At 38.1% G+C, this 21,093-nt stretch overlaps 1 protein-coding gene across 1 annotated transcript; it reads left to right on the top strand.

Annotated features, from left to right (window-relative positions):
* Nucleotides 1-745: 745 nt before the first annotated feature.
* LOC145052872 (ENTH/VHS family protein) lies at nt 746-8,925 on the top strand. The gene is made up of 11 exons (XM_079000787.1): nt 746-920; nt 1,011-1,062; nt 2,225-2,304; nt 2,370-2,448; nt 2,596-2,679; nt 3,186-3,331; nt 3,752-4,003; nt 5,559-5,716; nt 7,080-7,237; nt 7,956-8,322; nt 8,486-8,925. Exons 1-11 carry the CDS (start codon nt 880-882, stop codon nt 8,731-8,733), a joined length of 1,665 nt encoding a protein of 554 aa, XP_078856913.1. The 5' UTR covers nt 746-879; the 3' UTR covers nt 8,734-8,925.
* The last annotated feature ends 12,168 nt before the right edge of the window (nt 8,926-21,093 follow it).

Genomic DNA, 21,093 nt, shown 5'->3' with positions numbered 1-21,093 from the left:
ATTTTGTTGTTATTTTGAATTAATTTATTTTTTACATGTGATTTTATGGGTTTTTTATTTTAATAAATTTCATATAATATTTTAATGTAATAATTACAATAAATATAGTAATAAATAAATATCAATTTAATTAATGGATTTACCTTCTTATTTCAAAATTCTCAAAGCTCATTAATTAATTTTCTTTATTTATTTAAACTTGGAAGATAAAATAAAATCAATTTTAATAATTCATTATTATTTTTTATTTTTTTAGAAATTCAAAATTTTTAAATATTTTAATTTTTATATTTAATTTTTTTTAATTAACCGATATAATACACCAGGAATGTTACCCCTAGTGCCTGGTAAACATTTAATGAAAGTGATGTACCTTGGCCAAAGAGAGAACTTATGCTATTGAGATGCCAACTTTTTTTTTGAACCGGCAAATACAAATATACTAATCTACTCCTAAACTAACACTAATTCCACCTACACTAATTCCACCTATGTCCACAACGGGACTTGAACCATCGATCTCAAAGAGGAAGGACACCACCTGATACCGCTAGGCAAGAAAGCCCTTTGGTTGTTGAGATGCCTACTAACAAAGGAAACTCACTTACCCCTTCACCTTTCCTATGAATGACGTTTTTAACCCACAACATTCAACTTTATGCGGTAAAGAAATGGACATTTTAAGTGACATTAACCTAGTATTTATGTTTTATTTCTTTTCAAAAGGTTTATAACTACAAAATTCCTTATATAGATCTATATCGATTCGGTCTCCCCTGATATCGAGCGAAAGGTACCTAAACGTTTCATCGTAGATCCATTCTCGTTCGTTAAAAAAAATCCCAATTCGTCATTCATCGGTTCTCTTACAGATCAAAGATGGATTTCATGAAAGTTATCGATCAAACTGTCCGTGAGATGTAAGCTCTGTTTTCCATTTTTTTTACGAAATTAGATGTATACGCTCTTCGATATCCAATCAACGTTCATTGGATTCTCCCCAATTGCAGAAAGAGAGAGGTGAATTTGAAAGTATTGAAGGTTCCTGAGATTGAACAGAAGGTAATAACAGCAACAACCTTATTTTTTTGCTTTAATTTTGTGATCGTAGCTCTCAGAAAGGAATGTACGAATGTGTTGTTTGAGCATTTGGGCAATCGATCACTCAGATTCCAGGATTTAGGGTTGACATGGGTTCACTGTGGTACTGGAAATGGTAAATCGGGTAATTAACAATAACAAAAAGTAACTTTTAACTTTGAAATTGATTTGAATTTGAACATTTTGAGAAAAAAGATTTGTGATTGGATTAAACTTTATAGCGCATACTACAAATGGAATAATGTTGGTATTAGTGCAACGAAACGCATATCACTTTTGCGTTTGAAAGGTATCATAGCAATTGAAGTATGGCTCTGTTTTAGAATGGAAGTATTTTATCGTCTTAGTTGGTGAATTTTGAGCTTGAGGATCCCGCATATCAAGTTTCCGAAGTGAAAATGCATCTCAAGTTTCAAACAGTGAATAGTATGCTCAAGTTCAAACACACTCTTTGATGTTACATATGTTATATCAAATTAATGATAATGGTGCAAATTTTGGATGAATTTATGTAGATTAACTAATTATTTTAGGTCATTGCTGTGCATATAGTAATCTTTCATGGTTCTGTATAGTCATTCTTCCGATAATTAGATGTTGATGTGGTAGTATTAAGTTGTAATTTAATAATGTCAAAAGAGCATGCTTTGTGATCACAGTAGCACGATTTGCTCTGATACATGGATGGGATGCATAATGCATTTGATCATGACCTTGCCTAAATTTCTTTCTATGGCATCATTGTATGCATCTAAAAGTATGTTGGACCAAGTTATTTTTAAAATATGTTTGTGTTGTTGTTTTTTTCTGGATTTGAGTTCATGTTCCAAAGGTTATTAGTAAGTAACCAAAAGAGTTTTGGGCTGTGATGTCTAAGCTGTAATCTGACCCGAAGTAGAATTAAAGCAAATGAATGTATATTTCATGTTGGTATAGTGGGTCCGTCCATTCATATGATAGATTTGTTTCAAATGGTTGGCTGAAACAGGTGATGTGAATCAATTTGTATTTGTCCACTTTGAAGCTTTCCTAACCAAGATCCAATGAGAATGATAGATAGCTCATAGCTGTGAATGTGATGGATCTGTTGAATTGGTAATTGTGGTTGTTGATTTTGGCACAGGTATTAGATGCAACGGATGATGAACCTTGGGGTCCACATGGTACTGCATTGGCAGAGATTGCACAGGCAACTAAAAAGTTGTAAGTAGTGAAAATTTACTATGATTGAGTTAGATGATTGTTGGCTGACTCGCTATGTGTTCCAGCTCTGAATGTCAGATGGTTATGAATGTTCTGTGGGCTAGATTAACTGAAACTGACCGCAATTGGCGTCATGTATACAAGGTACTACCAAATACCAATAACATTTATCTTTTGTTTTCACATTTGTTTAATCTCTTGTTGTTTCCAGTGCCTCAAATTCAAATCAAAACATTACATCTTATATATGTATATATTTAGTATGTCTTGTTCTGAGACATTTTATTCCAGGCATTAGCTGTGATAGAGTATTTGGTGGCAAATGGGTCTGAGCGGGCAGTTGATGATATCATAGAACATACTTTCCAGATCTCTGTAAGTCTTTTTTTCAGCTCTAGAATCTTTCTTTTGTCAGTTCTTTTGGGGTCTTTTTGGTTTGGATGAAAACGAAGGAATGGAATGACTCATTACATTCCATGATCATGTTTGATTGCCCTCAAGGAATGAAATGAGTTTTCTACAATTTTTTATATTATATGTAAACTTAATTCTTCTTTACAGGCTATTTTGTTTATAGTTAATGAACTTTTTTTTTACAAAACTTATCATAATTGGACATATTAAAAGCTCATAAAACCCAAATAAGTGCTAATAAAGCCAATATTTCTTAGTTATTTTTTTTATTTCTAAAAAAAAAAACTATCTCATCAAAAGTTACATATGATAAATAAAAGTGGGTTATGTTGCAATTATTCATTCCATTCCATGATTGATTGAAAAAAACACCCCTGGGCTAAGGAATGGGATTTAACAAAATGGAAGCTTGTTGTTAGTGATTAACGTATTCTATTATTGCTGTTTGAATCTTTGAAATCACAAAGTCGCTCTCATGTTTCGAATATGTTGAGCCAAACGGGAAGGACAGTGGAATTAATGTGAGGAAAAAGGTTGAAACCATAGTGGCTCTGTTGAATGATAAAGATAAGATACAAGCAGCTAGAAACAAAGCTGCTGCAACTCGTGATAAGTAAGTGACACTCCCCATTCTTATTTCTGGACAATGTCACTAAATATGTTTCACACCTGGGCACTGAAAATTCTTTTTCAAGCGTTCAACTTTCAATTTTGTTCTATTGTTATGGCATTTTGTATTTTGTTGAGGTGGCTCTGATCTGGCCATATGATATGACGTGATCAATTTGATTAAATGGGATTTGCTCAACAATTTCTAAGATTGGAACAAAACTGAAACTTGGTGACTGTTATTGTTTGAATAAACCTAGTAGTATGTCATATATGTCCACATCAACACCAAATACAGAGTTTCATATCAATGGAACAAGAGAATACAAAATTCCACAACATCAAAAGTTGGGTGATTGAAATAATTTTTGAGGGTTGGAACAAGTGTGAAATTTAATGATGTGATATTATTTATGGTTATTAGGTATGTTGGATTATCGTCAACGGGAATAACATTTAAGTCAGGGTCAGCAGCCTCCTTTAGCAGCAGTAACTTTCAAAAAAGTGATAGATATGGGGGTTTTGGTAGTTCAAAAGATGGTGAAACATTCAAAGATAGTTTTAAGGAGAGAGAAAAATCAGGGGAAGATAGGTTTGAACCAGGTAAATATAAACCACGTACCCCGGGGAGTGCCTCAGCCTCTAACTCTAAGAAAGGCTCGTCTCGACATGGAAGGTATCATCTTTATTCTTTTTTAAAAAAATATACGTATTTGCTTAAGAATGTACAATGTTGCATATTTTATTTCTAAAATGCGTATTTCGTCTAAGAAACCACTTTGTTACATAAATTGAAAAAAAAAAGGTGAAATGTTGTTGCCTGCATAAATAATATATGCATTAAAATTTATGTATTTTCCAGAGCTTTCTTATGCATAAATTGTTTGGTTAAGAAGCATTCGTTTTATTTAAACTTTAGTTCACCTGGGATCATGGTCGTGTGTGATGTCTTAGGCTCTTTTTTTTTTTTTTTTTTTTTTTTTCCCATTAAGTGTTGTCTGGATTATTGACATTTAGAAAAATGTTTGCGAAAATGACAGCACACTTGAGAAGATGGAAGGAAAATTAAAACTGAATGAGTTCCGTCGTTCTCTCTCCATTAAGTTAAAAAGAAACACTCATATATATATATATATATATATATATATATATATATATATATATATATATATATATATATATATAGCTCACCAGAATAAGTCATGTCCCCAATAAGTCCATTAAGTATAAAAGAAACAAGCCATACCGCCTAAGGTTCTTAAATATCAGATACCAACTGAAAGGATGCAATGCTGCTGCCTGAAGATTGCAACTTAATTTTTCCTTGTAGGACGTGGTGACATTACATAATGAAGGAAATATTCTTCTGGAAGTTGTCTAACCCTGAGTTTGATTGCAAATGAATTCTGTGGCAATTCACAGCATCCTTCGACAGATAGATTTCAAGATTCCATTCTAATACCAAACTTTTTCTCCTTGTTAAAAATTACTTAAAATGCCCTTTTAGCCCCAGAATTTCACAAGTAAACACCTTTTGTCTCTTGCCTATCTGCTTTCCTCTACTCGATCATGAATGCTTATGAACAACGAATTCCATTCCATTTCCAGCAAACCAAATACATGACAGAATTCAAAAAAAAAAAAAAAAAAAAAAATCAGATTTTGAAGCCTTTAACTTCTGATTCCTTTGACAGTTTCCAATATCTTCCAAAACATTTAGCAAACAAAACAAAACACCCTCTTACAAGAATGGAGCTGTGAATAAACTGATAGTTTTATTAATTTTACAAATAATGTCCCCATCATCTTCCCAGTAGGTGAAGAGGTGTAGTTGATGGAACAGACTCTAGTATTAGTGCCTGGTGAGTGGAGAGTAAGTGTTTTTAAGAAGAATAAAAATAGAAGCATCATGTAGAGTTAGTTTAACACATTTGATTTGATTTGATTTATATGATGATAATAAAATGTCAGTCAAATTAAACGGGTGGGTAATTCTGATATGATTTTAATCTATTTATAAAACCTGATGGCTGCAAAAGGTTGTTACAGTTTGTATGTAATCAAGTGCATAATTGGTGACATAATTATGAAGACACCATGAAAGATGTTTATATGTTCATATATCATTTTACTCATAGTGGCATTTACTAGATAATTTGATGTAAACTTTGATTGCGTTGCGTTTTTCTTATATTTAAGTCTTGTTGCTAATGCTTAAAGTTGGATGCCAGCACAATTCAAGACTCTTCAGCTAGTGGTGCATCAAAAGCATCAGTAAAGAGTGCTGCTGATAAAAATTCTTCGATTAGGTTGCAAAGCGTGAGTGCACCTTCTAATGACAATGATGATGATTTTGATGATTTTGACCCCCGAGGAACATCAAATTCAAGTAAGCCTTCCTCTTTTTGTCAGTTTTTGGGCTAAATGCAACAATACTTTCGTTTATTTGCATGTTATATATAATTCTACTTTCATTTCTCTGTATTACTGTGTTGCGCTTTCAACTTTGTTTTATTAAGGCATTGTACTTTCATTTTTCTTTGCTTATTAGGATGTCCAATGAAGATTGCTTTGTATTCAGATGATATTGCTATAATTGGGTAGATTTTTCTAAATACAATGCTGTAAATATGGAGAAACAGAAGTAAACAAATTAATTGAAAGCATGTGCATGGAATTCTTTCAAACATTGAGATAACTGTTGAGTTCCTTTGGTATCTATCATGTTTTCCTCCTCTTGCTTCTATTCTAGTTGTCTAAAATTGACAAACAACTTTTTCACTTACCTTGTCCCTTATCCACAAAACAAAAGTTTCTTCGATTTTTTCCTCAATTAATTGAATTCTATTAGTTATATTGTTCTATGATTCTATCTACTTTTATCGGTGTATTTTTTGTGCAACTTTTACCATCCTCTTAATGGTATAATCTAGGTTGCTCCCCAATCCCATATTATATGAAAAAGCATTGTACTTTGAAGAATCCACCTAAGTATATATCAGAAGATCATATTTACAAAAAGTTATGCCAGTCAAAATAACTTTGTATTGGATGAAATTGCTATGCTTGTCTAGGTTTTTCTATGTAGAATAATACTGAAATGTATGTAGATTGCTATAATGAACATGTTAATGGAAGCACATTGCTATTTCTTGCATTAGATCATGTGTGCAACCTACTTTCATTTAATTGTTTATTAGAGCATCATACTGCCATTTCTTTTTATTACAATCTTGTACTTTCAGTTTCTTCTTATAAAGGCATCGTACTTTGAAAAATCCACCTAATTACAGCATTGTAGTTTCAGTTTTATTATTTTTTTATTTTTATTTTTTATACCTAATTACAACTGTGAAAATTGCTTTGTTTTAATGAAAGTATACTTTACCCTACTTTCTTTAGTTATGTGTGCAGTGTGCCTTTCCTTTCCGGTGCTTACATTAATGGTTTTGAGGGTACTGTTTTATTATGGATGGCATAATACTTTCATTTCTTTTTGTTCCACCAATATATATATATATATATATATATATATATATATGTATATATATATATATATATATATATATATATATATATATATATAAAGTTGTTGGTAGTTATAGGTGTGAAATTTGGTTTGTATTGGGTAGAAATTTTCAAGTAGCATAATGAAGGTAGGATGTTATTTGTTGGATTGAAGGCGGTTTTTGTTTAGCAAGTATATCCTTGATTTGTGGAGCTTACATAGATAGAGTTTGGGTGTTTGGCAGAGGCGGTTGCTGCAAGCTCTCCACAAGTGGATTTATTTGGACAAAGTTTGATTGGTGACCTTTTAGATGCCACAGAGAATTCTAATGGTAATGGAAATAGCAAGTCAGAAGAGGTTGATTTGTTTGCTGATGCCGCTTTTGTATCAGCAGGATCTCAGGTCAATTTGTTAATTCTCATACCAAACTTAACAACATTTCAATTCATTATGTGAAAAAAATTCCTTATTATCCTTCCAAATACCAGTGCATGCAATTTTCACTGTGCTATATTTTTTGTATAATGTACTGTCCTAAAAAGAAAAAGACTGAAAGCAAGTCGTTATGTTATGTTATGTTAGATATAAATTTACAAGTACGTCCTTCATGAAATATGATTTAAACAAATCCATGTAACTGATTGCTATTTTTATTGCTTTATACAACTGAGAAACAAAAACCAAGAATATTGGTTTTTTGGGGTTGGAAACCGAGTTTCTTCAGTTTGGTTTCGATTTTAAACAAAAAGTATGAAATAGATTGATTTGTTTTTTGTATTAGCATACACATCCATGTTTGATTTTTTCTATTACAGTATTGGACTTGGAAACATCTACCCGTCCGTGTCTGTGTATGTCATCTAGAATCTAGATAGATACATACAAAGCAATATTCACATGTAAATGTGGGTAGATTTTTTAAAGTAATAGAAAAAATTAACGCTGAAAAACTTAGAAGTAGCATGTTGTAAAAAAAAAAAAAAAAGAGTGAAAGTAGAATGCAATTTCTTGCATTTAACTTTACTAGGTAGCTGTAAAAGTAGGCCACATTGTTTGTTTGTTTGTTTGTTTGGATGTAATTAATAAAGTAGAGTTTTGGCATGTCATTGTTGTGCTGCAGACTAAAGTTGATCTTTTTGCCTCTCCTCCACCTGCAAGTTGTGCAGCTATTCCAGCCATGGACTTTTTTGCAGCAGCAGTGCAACCCCAATCCCAACCCGAGATTAATAAGCCTTCAGAATCCTACTCGACGACACCAACCAAAATAGTTGACCCATTTGCTGCTGTCCCAATGACCGATTTTGATAATTCAGACTTTTTTGGTTCCTTTTCTTCTCATACAGAGACAGATAGCTTAAACAACCAAAATCTTAAAACTCCTCCTCCTCCTCCTCCTCTTTCCTCAAAGAAAGATGGCTTTCAAGTCAAATCTGGAGTTTGGGCTGATTCTTTGAGCCGTGGTCTAATTGATCTAAATATATCTGGACGTAAGTATCTTATCTTTTTTTTTTTTTTTTTTTTTTGTTCCATGATTAACATGAGTTCTAATTCAATGCAATAGCAGTGGGACCAAAAGTTGATTGCAACTTTGTAGCCATATATATATAATGGTAATGATTTCTTGTATTCATTCTCATATATTTGGTGCAGCGGCCAAGAAGGTGGATCTGACAGATGTGGGCATCGTGGGTGGTCTATCTGCAGGACCCGAGGAGAAGGAGAAGGAAAAGGGGCTCCCAAATTCTTTATTCATGGGTCAAGCCATGGGTATGGGATCTGGGCTTGGTAAATCCCCCCCTGCTTTTACATCATCATCATCATCCACCGATATAGATGACTTCTTCTCTAGCCTTAGCAGCACTGCCAATCAAAATCATTTTGGTTCTTTCCAAAAGTAAAAATTCATTTTCCTCAATTTTATGCAATTGCTTTTAAAATGTATCTGATTAAATGAGTGTGAAATCCTTCGGTTCGGTTGGGACATGTGTGGATGGATATGTTAAATTGTGTGTACTAAAGGAACTATGACTGTTTCGGTTGTTTTACAAAGAGTTTATTATATCTTGGTACCTTGCACTTTTGCTAAATAATCTCTCTCTCTCTCTCTCTCTCTCTCTCTCTCTCTCTCTCTCTCTCTCTCTACGTATGTGTATTAATCTACCCTAAGCGTATATTAGGACAATTATCAATGAAGATGGAAAAGGTGTGTGAGAGCTCCTATCCTTTGACAAACCCTTCGTTTATCACTCTATAAACAGAATATCCCATACATGGACCCTCAACTAACAACTAAACTATTCGAGCCTTCACCTATATTATTTGTTAGACTAAAATTATAACAAATAGGATTTAATGGATCTTTGTGTTCAAAAGGATAGGTGGTTTTAGGGATGAAAATTCCGCCCGACCCGGTGGAGAACCTAGTTGACCCGCCCCAATCGGGGACGGGTATTCCCCGCCAAAACGGGTACCGGGTACAGGGCCGGGGATCCCTATTATGCTAAAATCGGGGATGGGGCCGGGGCTGGGTATAACAATCCCTAACCCGCCCCGCCCCTACTTTGATGATTATATATATATATATATATATATATATATATATATATATATATATATATATATATATATATATATATATATATATATATATATATATATATATATAATATTAGAATACGATCATTTATTGAATTTGAATTAAGTCCACTAAAATAAATTGATATATGTTAGACCATTAGAGATAGAGTCCATATACCAAATTAAGTTTCCAATTCCAAGAGTTCATCAATCGTCATTTTGTTTGTCGATTTGTATACCAAATCAACACTTTTTGTTTTGATGCTTGTTAAACTTTATGATTGATCTAAACAGAATCTGTTTATGACATATGATTTTGATCACTTATTAAACTTGGTTTTTTTGTGTAAGTTGAGTTTATTATGTTGATAGATTAGGGATGGGCCGGGGATGGGCTGAAGAAAAGCCCAAAATACAAAGGGGAAGAGATTTGATTCCCCGCATCCATCGGGGATGGGGATGGGGATGGGGACGATGTTAGACACTCGGGATGGGGACATGGATGGTCAACCCCGCCCCATTTCCGTCCCTAGGCGGTTTTGGTTTGTGATTAATAACTTCAAAACATCGTAGTACAATTATTCAGAATGCGGAAATCATGAGGGGAAGAGATGTTGTGCCATCACGCTAAACCCTTCCATTTCGAACCAGAAGTATCTAAAACCATAAACAAAATTGTAAGCACAAAACATACCCTTCCATTTCGAACCAGAAGTACCTAAAACCATAAACAAAACTGTAAGCACAAAACTTAGTGAGTTCTCCAAAGTACCACATACCACACACAAGATAATGAATGCTATGGGCCGAATCATAGTCTTACAGTCACTTTCTGCCATGGGCCAAATCATGGTCTTTTCTTGCAATGCCGAGGGCAAAATCCCGGTCTTTCATAAAAGTGTTAGGGGCTAAATCCTGGTCTTTTATACAATTGTTAGGGACTAGATCCTAGTCTTTCATGCAATTATCACAGAGACAATTAACATTCTACACAACAAAGTAATGGGCCGACGTTGGTGCCTTCCATCCATGGATCTAGTGAAGAGACTCACCTCCAAAAGAAGATAATTGAGCCACACACTCGAGCTGCTACTAACACGGCTCCTCACACTAATTAAATCCCAAAAATAACCCTAATCAATAATCTGGGTTTTTAACCCATAATAAATGGTCCAAAAATCTCAATATCCTAATTAGGGGCAAAAAGGTCATTTTGCCCTTCCCATTCGGCCTAACCTGAAAAGCCCAACACCTAATGGTCCAAGGCCCAAAGGAATGGCCTAAAAGAGGGAACTAGGCTGTACGCCCTACGTACCACCTTGTACGCCCCGCGTACAACGACTGATGCAAGAGGGAAATCGGGGTCGAGGTGTAGTACACACAACGTACATACTTTTACGCTCGACGTACGCAGCCTAGGTCAAAACTCTCATTAAGGTCTTAATGCCTTAAGACCTTACGTCCAAACTTCAAATCTAAGCTCATTAAAACCTCTAAGGCCATAAAGTTTCAATCTTTATGCCTTTGTATGGCTATAGCCCAACACTAAAAACCTAACTTATTAAATCATTCGCCACACCATAACTCTTGCATGGGGACAAACCAAGATCCAAGCTTGCATTTTTATCACTTAAAATACACTAAAATGTCTGAAAGGACAGCTTAAAGGCTTTGGAGTACCTCATACTCACAAAGACCTAGGCTTTGGGACAAAAAGGGATAATAATCTAAGCTTAACCAAGATCTAGAGAAACATGAATCGAGGTTGGAACTTTATACCTCCAAATGATGCACAATGAAGAGAAAATGTTGGATCCAAGGACTTGAGAGCAAAACCACTTCTTTGATGATCTTCCTTCACATACAAGAATACCCACAACTCACCCAACAACTTAAAAATGATCAAAATGGGTTAGGGTTTGTAAGGGGGTTGATATGAGGGATGAAGGTTGATAAGAGGAAGGGTTTTGGGGCTATAAAGGTGTTTAAATAGTGCATAAACCCTAAATTTTAGAATTTGGTCCAAGCTACGTACGCCTTGCGTACTAGTGTACACTTAATGTACTTGCACGAGACCAGGTACGCCCAGCGTACCAGCATGTACGACCAGCGTGCCCATGCTGCCCCTAAAATACAAAAATGCCATAAAAGGCCAATTTAGAAATAATCATATACTAAGGGGGAAAAGGGTGAATACCTGGAAGAACAAGTTATTACAACTCTCCCCCACTTGAACTAGAATTCGTCCTCGAAGTCCGCTGCTGCGAATAAATCAGGTAGTGCTCTCGCATCCCTGCCTCAGACTCCCACGTCCATTCAGAACCTTTCCGATGCTGCCATTAGACCTTGACCAAAGACACTTCCTTGTTGCGTAAAGCCTACGTCTTTGGATCCAAGATCGCCACCAGTGTCTCCACATAACTCAAGCGATTATCAACCTGAATGTCATCCGGAGGAACAACTGCGGACTCATCGGCCCCACACTTCCGAAGCTGAGACATATGGAAGGTGTTGTGGATTTGGCTGAGCTCATCAGGCAAACCCAACCGATATGCAACCTTGCCCACCCGGGCGGATATCTTGAAAGGACCAATGAATCTGGGGCCCAGCTTGCCCCGCTTTTGAAATCGGATGACACCTTTCCAAGGTGACACCTTCAAAAGCACCAAATCTCTTACATGAAACTCAAGGTCCGAACATCATCGATTTTCATACCTCTTCTGTTGGATCTGCGCGACTCACAACCTATCGTACACCTATTGAATTAACTTAGTGGTCTTGAGTACAACCTCGGTACTCCCAATGACCTGATGCCCAACCTCCCCCTATCAAATCGGGGTCTTGCACCTCCTTCCATACAACATCTCAAATGGTGGCCAGTCAATACTGAGATTATAACTGTAGTTGTAGGAGAACATGACCAGTGGAAGGTAAGTATCCCAACGCCCTTCAAAATCTAGTACACAAGCCCGGAGCATATCCTCGAGCATTTGAATTGTCTGCTCGCTTTGACCTTCAGTCTGGGGGTGGTATGTTGTACTAAAATACAGTTGAGCAATCAATTCCTCATGAAACTTCCTCCAAAACCTGGAGGTGAAATGAACATCCCGATCCGAAACCACCAAAACCGTCACCCCGTGCCAAACTACCACCTCCCGAACGTAGATGTCAGCTACCTTCTCAACAAATATGCTCTCGGTAATCAGTATGAAATGCGCACTCTTGGTCAACCTATCAACAACGAGCCAGATTGAATCAAATCCACGTGTCGTTCTTAGCAGCTTTGTGATGAAATCCATGGTAATCTCTTCCCACTTCCACATGGTAATGGATAAGGGCTACATCTTGTCGTAGGGTCTCTGGTGTTCAGCTTTGTCACACCCCAAAACCGGAACGGCGGAAACGTTCTGGGGTGGATGACATCATGTCAAGTATCACAACACATGCATTATAGTAATCAAAGTACAACAAAACATTGCATTAATAGTAATAGTTTTACATGGTTTACTTTACAATACATCAAGGTAATACAAGTAAATATATATAGGTGCAGCTTGGCACAAAATAGTCTTCAACAGAAGCTCCTGGATTGTACCTTTCTAATGCTGACCTGAGAATACAAGTTATTTGAAAAGCGAGTATCAACATTTTTTAAAAATGCCGGTGAGTTCATAAGCATTTAGTGACATTTTAATCAAATACTTTATGTAAGTAGTAGTTTTCAAGTATACAGTGAAATAGTGTCCTTTCCAGAAAATCCTATATTTTCTATTTAAAATGCAGTCTTCTACCAAGACTAGTTAGAGTTATGTGGTAAAAAGTAGTTTTCCCTTAAAAACTTTCATTTTCAAAATACGGGATTTGCTTTTTAAGAAAGTCGGAGAATATCAGGGAAAATAACATATGCCTCAGCAGTAAGGACTGCTGACTAAGGCAAAAGGAATCATAGACTCCATGAGAGTATCGAATGAATGACATGCCTGGCTCAGTCTAACAGAAAGAGACACAGACCCCAGAGGGTACCAAATGAAAGGTACAGCTAGTAAGGTCTAAAACAGTGAACACAGACCCCAGACAGTATCAACTGAATGATACGTCTAGCAAGGTCTAAAACAGTGAATACAGACCCCAGACAGTATCAAATGAATGATACGTCTAGCAAGGTCTAAAACAGTGAATATAGTGAATATAGTGAATACAGACCCTAGACAGTATCAAATGAATGATATGTCTAGCAAGGTCTAAAACAGTGTGACTCTGAGAGTGGTCTCAACATACAGTGTAAATTGCTGGTGAAAAACCATTACCTTAAGGCCATGAATTATAAGGTAAACTGGGATACTCGTAACCATACTAACCGACACTAGAGTACCTGACGCCCTACAAGCGTCTAGAGAATATGACATTTGTCACCCATTGGCTTGGTAGGTCGTGGACTGTAGCTAGCAGTCAGGGTGCGGGGGTGTCAATCCCGTATAGATCTATACACACAATGTCCGCTCTCCCTACTGGAGACTCTGGTTACCAACTAGACGACGGAGAAGGCCGTGTCCCGAAGATGCATCCCAAATAGTGGGTAGAGGGTTTCTAATGTAAGTGTTGAACTGGTGGTGGAGACACTTAACTAAACTGACTAATGTAAACCTGTATGTCTATGCTTGTGTACATAATATATAACTAATGATCAAACGACCTTTGGATGGACATCCGATCCCACCAGACCGCATCTCAACGAAGAAAAGGAAATACGGCAGACAAGCCTTCCTAAGTCCTTCAATCATTATTTATATGCATCTATACAAGCACAGACATACATCTAACTACGTTTGAGTGTGTAACAAGTGGAAACATATCGTGAAGTATAACCAAATCGTGTGGAATGACCGAATCGTGAAGTATAAGCGTACAGTATGGAATATCCGAATCGTGAAGTATAAGTGTACAGTGTGGAATAACCGAATTGTGAAGTATAAGCATTACCAAACATAAGTGTATCATGAAGTAGAAGCGACAACAAGTGAAGTAAGAGCGTCTAACGGGTATAAGCCATCACAAGTATAAGCGAAGTATTGGTAATAACAGGTATAAACACATCACAAAGTGAAAACGTTATCAAGTAGGAACTTTAACTAAGGAGTATTAAAACATGGAAGAAAACCTTTATTCTCGAGAAAATCACGACATGCTATTCTGTTGTAAAATAAGTTTGAAAAACCTTTAGAAATCCTTTGGAAACTTTTCATAAACCAGTTTACAATGAACTTTGATAAAACAGCATAAGTAAGAGTTTTGAAACAAGTGAAAACCTTTTAGAAAACCATTTATAGTGTCCTACTTGGTAAAACAGTTTACAATGTGGTAAATCCTTGTGCATGCGGGTTATCAATCACATGTGATTGATATGATAACTGGCATGTTTAACTTGTATTCCCCCCCCCCCCTATAAAACATGTAAAAACATTTAAAAGGTTCATTCAGGGGTATGAACTCACCTGGTGTAAGTGGATCCGACAAAGGTGCCGGTTGGGTGCTCGGTGTCAAGTAAGGACTTGGACACACTTAGAGACCTATTTAACATATGATAACATATGTTCACATACAATTAGTATATTATATACTAATTAAACAAGTATACGCACTCTAAGGAGCGGAAAACACTTTGGTTAAGTGTTTGGGGTGTCCCGGGTAACATTTAAGGGCTTGAATGACTTAGGAATGGAGTTTACTCTCCAAGAGTAAACTCACCATAGAGTGTTTATGGCCGTAAACTCATGGTGAGGGTGTTCTAGGGTGTTTAAAAGCTTAATCTTGATCGCGGAATTTTGCTAGGTCCAAAACTAAATTGTATGAGTGGGTTTAGGGCTTCTAAAGGGACCATATGGGAGTTTACGGCCCATGAACCACCCCTATTGGAGTTCACGGCCGTGAAATCCTACCCTCTTGGTTTCATGGAAGTTTAAGGCCCTTAATTCAATCCTAGTAATTATTCAAGGCTATAGGGGTGTTTGGGGTTCCAAGAGTGCACTCCTTTGGAGTTTATGGTCCAAATGACCACCCCTTGGGAGTTTACGGCCGTAAGCTCTTGGCTTGGCCGTGAACTCTCATATACCCCCTTAAACTTTGATTTTAAGCCCTTGATTCAACCCTAGCATTTTCTAGTGAAGGTATAAGGCCAATTAGGGGGTTTAAACTCTCATTTGGTGAGGTTTGGGGGTGTTTACGGCCTAAGCATGTGCTTGGGCCGTAAACTCCTTTTTACCCCTCATTTCTAAGTGTTTAATTTTTCTAAACCCGAAATAGCATGTCCCTAATTTATGTCTTAAGCCTCAGGGTGGTTTGGGAGTGTTTTTGGGGCATTTTTGCAAGGGTTTTAGGTGTTTACGGCCTAAGCATGTGCTTGGGCCGTAAACTCTCTTTTATGCCCTAAAACTGATTGTTTTATGCTTCAAACACTCCTAGGCTAAATCCTTAATTGGTTCCTACGCTCAAAGGGACAAATTTGGGTCATTTTGGCCTCATTTGAGGGGTTTACGGCCTAAGGAGGCTCTTAGGCTGTAAACTCCATTCTAACAGCTTCTAAGGTCGATTTTTGGGGTTAAACCACAATCCATAATGTTTAGAACAAACTAGGGTAAGGGGACTTATGATTGGGAGGCGTTTGGTTGCGGATTTGAGGCGAAATCGGGCTTGTATGAGAGAGAGAGAGTAAAGGGGTGGAATGAAGTCCATTCCCCCTTATATATGGGTTGGAGTTGGAGCTCAGTGGGAATCTACCCGATACTTCCGTTATACGGGGCTTTTGGTCGCACCCGATTTAGTGGTCGTAATAATAAAAACTAAATTTTTCCAATTAAATGGAAATACAACTTAAGTGTTTTTATTTACTTTATTATGACTATAACGACGTAAAAATATAAATAAATAAAACGTTTACTCATTTGGCACCCTCTAATTAACGAGACTTTTATAAAAGGGAATATTCCGTTAATGGTAACAGGGTAATGTAACGGAATAAACTTTGGGTTGTCACAAGCTTTGACTTTCCTGCAAGTTAGACACCGCTCAACAAACCAAGCTATTTCTCTTTTCATATAGAGCCACCAATAAATCAACATCAGATCCCTATACATCTTTGTGGCCCCTGGATGGATAAAGAACTTTGACTTATGCGCCTCCTCCAGAACTGTCTGCCTCACCTTGCCTGTTGTCGGAACCCAGACTCTACCACACTGAGTCAACAACCCTCGGTTGTCTTTGACAAATAAGGGAATATGTCCCCTGATCCGCTCAGCCTTCCAATTCTCATTTTTCAATCCCTCCACCTAAGCCTTCTTGATCAAATCTTACAAAGGCGAAGTGACAACCATCCTCAAGCAGATATCCCTGATAGAAGAAATCATGGCCTTATGGCTCAAAGCATCGACCATCACATTGGCCTTCCCAGGGTGGTACAAGATCTCGCAATCATAATCCTTTACCACATCCAACCATCTCCACTGTCGCATATTAAAATTCGGCTGATCTATCAAATATCTCAAACTCTCGTGGTCAGTTTAAACTATACACCTAACCCCAAATAGATAGTTCCACCCAATCTTGATGGCGAAAAACGCCGCCCCCAGCTCCAAATCATGCGTAGGATAATTCCCCTCATGAGGCTTCAGCTACCTCGAAGCATAAACAATCACGTGACCCCTCTACATAAGGACAACTCCCAAACCCGAAATAGAGGCATCGTAATAAAACACATAATCATCCAAAACCTCAGGAAGCATGAGAATCGGGGCCTCACCTAATCTTTTCCTCAGAGTCTCAAAAGCCAACTGCTGATCGGACCCCCATCGAAACACCACATTCTTCTTTGTCAAGCAAGTCAAAGGCACTACAATCTTGGAGAAATCCTGGATAAATCTCCGATAATACCCTGCGAGACCTAGGAAACTCCGAATCTCAGATGGGGTCCTCGAAACCTCCCATCACATTACAGCCTCGATCTTGGCCGTGCTGACCAAGATACCCTTCTGATTAACGATGTGCACCAGCAACTGCACCTCGCGCAACAAGAACTTACATTTGGAGAATTTGGCATAAAGTCTCTCCCTCCTCAGGGTCTCCAACACGTCCCACAAATGTTCCTCGTGCTACTCCTTGGTCTTGGAGTAGACCAGAATATCATCAATGAATACTATCACAGTCTGATCCGACATCGGCCTGCAGACTCGGTTCATGGATCCATGAACCGAGTTGGTGATTTGGTGAGCCCGAATGGCATCACCATGAACTCGTAATGACCATAATGAGTCATGAAGGTTGTATTCTACACATCATCATACCTGACCCTCATCTGATGGTACCCGATCGCAAATCAATCTTGGAAAACCAAGATGCACCCTGAAGCTAATCAAACAAATCGTCAATCCTCGGAAGTGGGTAACGGTTCTTCATCGTCAACTTATTCAACTCCCGGTAATCAATGCACATTATGTGTGAACCATCATTCTTCTTCACAAACATAATTGGTTCTCCTCATGGAGAACTGCTCAGACAAATAAAAACCTTGTTTAACAGCTCCTAAAGTTGCGCAGACAACTCCTGCATCTCTGGCGGTACCAAGTGATACGATACCTTGGCTATCGGGGCCGCACCATGAACCAAAGCAATCCAAAACTCAAACTACCTCTTGGGAGGCACTCCTGGCAAATCCTCAGGAAATACATTGGGAAATTCCGAAAAATGGGCACCCCGTTCAACTCCTTTCCCTCAACTCGAGTGTCTGCAACATAAGCTAAGAACCCAGAACAACCCTAATGAAGATATCTCCTGGCCCTCGCAGCTGAACAGAGAGATGATCCATGCGGGACTCCCTCACCTAAAATAACCAGTTCTCCCCTACTTGGGGTTCGAACCCTCACTAACTACCACTCACAGTCAATCATGGCCCCATTGGGACCTAACCAATCCATCCCGATAATAACCTTCAATCCCCGCAGGGGAATCAACACAAAATCAATAGAGTACCTCTCGCTAAACAAATTTAGAACACACCCATGATGAACCTCTAGCGGATAATGGATATTGGTACCCCATGCAGTCGCACAATCCGAGCTAGTTTCTCCATCTTGTCAGTTTCCTTTATTGGTAGGAAGTGCGTGGATTTGGTTAATCTGTCGATGATCACCCAGATGGTGTCAAGTCCACCCGCTGTTTTGGGTAACTTGGTTATGAAATCCATGGTTATCCGCTCCCACTTCCACTCGGGTATTTCAAGTTGTTGTAACAATCCCGAAGGCTTTTGGTATAAGTCAGACACTTGCCTACATAGGCAACAATTTCATGTTCGGCCACCAATACAATTTCTTGAGGTCCAGATACATCTTGTCTGAACCAGGATGCACAGAGTATCGAGTCTTATGAGCCTCATTCATGACAACGTCTCTGAATCCACCAAACTTTGGTGTCCAGATTCGATTCATGAAGTAACGAACTCCGTCACCCTTGACTTCAAGATTCTTATCCATTCCTCTTAAGGCTTCGCCAGCCATGTTTTTGGGTTTCAAGACTTCCATTTGAGCTTCCTTGATTTGCGTGGACAGATGTGAATGGATTGTCATGGTTGAGGATTTCACTCGGCGGCCCGGGTATTCCTTTCGACTGAGAGCATCAGCTACTACGTTAGCTTTTCCCAGATGATAGCGAATCTCGTATTCGTAATCTCAGTAGTTCAACCCATCGTCTATGTCTCATGTTGAGTTCTTTTTGGTTGAGAATGTGCTGAAGGCTCTTATGATCGGTGAAGATTGTGCATTTTGTGCCGTAGAGATAGTGCCTCCAGATCTTTAGGGCGAAAACGACTGCTCCCAGTTCGAGGTCGTGGGTAGTGTAGTTGACTTCGTGCATCTTGAGTTGTCTCGAGGCGTATGCGATGACCTTTCCTTGTTGCATTAGAACACATCCAAGACCTTGGTTTGATGCGTCGCAGTAGACCACAAAGTCTTCTGTTCCTTCTGGCAAAGATAATATAGGTGTGCTGCATAGGGCTTGTTTCAGTGTTTGGAACGCATCATCTTACTTTTCTCCCAAGTTGTAGGTTACAACCTTCTGAGTCAGGGTGGTAAGTGGTTTGGAAATCTTTGAGAAGTTTTGTATGAATCTTCGATAATAGCCAGCAAGACCCAAGAATTATCGGATTTCCGTTGGAGTTTTTGGAGCTGACCACTTCTCGATTGCCTTGATTTTGGAAGGGTCCACGTGTATCCCTTCTTTGCTGACCACATGACCAAGGAAATCTTCTTTCCGAATCCAAAATTTGCACTTTGAGAATTTTGCATATAACTTCTCTGCCCTTAGTGTTTCCAAGACCAGTCAGAGGTGTTGACTATGTTCTTCTTTACTCTTCGAATATATGAGTATATCATCTATGAACACGATCATAAATTTGTCCAGGAAAGAACGACATACTCGGTTCATTAAGTCCACGAACACCGCCAGTGCATTTGTTAATCCAAAGGGAATCACTAAAAACTCGTAGTGACCATAACAAGTTCGGAAGGCCGTCTTGGGAACATCTCCTTCCAGGACTTGCAACTGATGATACCCGGATCTTAAATCGACCTTTGAGAAGTAGCTTGCTCCTTGGAGTTGGTCGAACAGATCGTCTATGCGCGGTAGGGGATATCAGTTCTTGATTGTGAGCTTGTTTAGTTTTTGGTATTCGATGCACATGCGAAAGGATCCATCCTTCTTCTTTACGAATAGGACTGGTGCTCCCCAAGGTGAGAAACTCGGCCTAATGAATCCTTTATTGAGTAGCTCGTTTAGTTGGCTGGATATATCCTGCATCTCTGCTAGGGCTATACAATATGGCTTCTAGAATGTCTTTCATATCTTTCGTTTCTTTTTCCTTATCTACCACGTGGGCTAGGAAAGCATGGTATTCCTTGCGCATATATTTTTGGGCTTTGATGCAAGAGATGATTTGTAAATTGGTACCGGGTTTATCTTCATAAATGAATAGAGTTTCACCATTTGGCAGATTAAGGCGAACGAACCTTTCGTGACAAAGTATATCAGCATGGTGAAGGCTTAACCAATCCATACTGATGATGACATCAAGGCTTCTTATAGTGATCGGAATTAGATCGATTTGGAACGAGTGTTCATTTAAATCTAGCGTGCAACCTATGTACATATCGTTTGTGCTTTCTGTTTTACCATTTGCCATTTCTACTGTAAATATCTTATTAACTGATTGGGGGTTTAGTTTAAGTAAGTGTTTGAATTCATGGCTCACGAAACTCCTCTTCGCACCACAATCAAAGAGTATGCATGCATAAGCGCTATTGAGGAGAAACGTACCCGTAACCACCGTGGGATCAGTTATTGCTTCGTTCTGCCCTATTGCCAGCACTCTTCCTACGCTTCCAACATTCCTTGACTTAGGGCAATCTCACTTGTAGTGCCCAGCTTCACCACACCCATAACACGCCTGGCCCATACCGACTCCAGGAACTTGGGTGATTGGTCGCGTCGGTGCCTTACAGAAACGGGCAATATGCCCTTTCCTGTTGCAGTTATTACAGTGCATCTCCCGACAATTTCCATTGTGATGGAAATTACATTTTCCGCACTTTGGTAGGTTTCCAGCATATTGCTTTGCTGGTGTAGGGGTAATAGGAATAGTG

The sequence above is a fragment of the Lactuca serriola genome, chromosome 5, assembly GCF_051521515.1.
Source record: "Lactuca serriola cultivar US96UC23 chromosome 5, Lser_US96UC23_V15, whole genome shotgun sequence".
In the NCBI taxonomy this organism is placed as follows: Eukaryota; Viridiplantae; Streptophyta; class Magnoliopsida; order Asterales; family Asteraceae; genus Lactuca; species Lactuca serriola.
The sequence above is the reverse complement of the archived record's forward strand: the minus strand, read 5'-3'. Positions and strand labels throughout refer to the sequence as shown.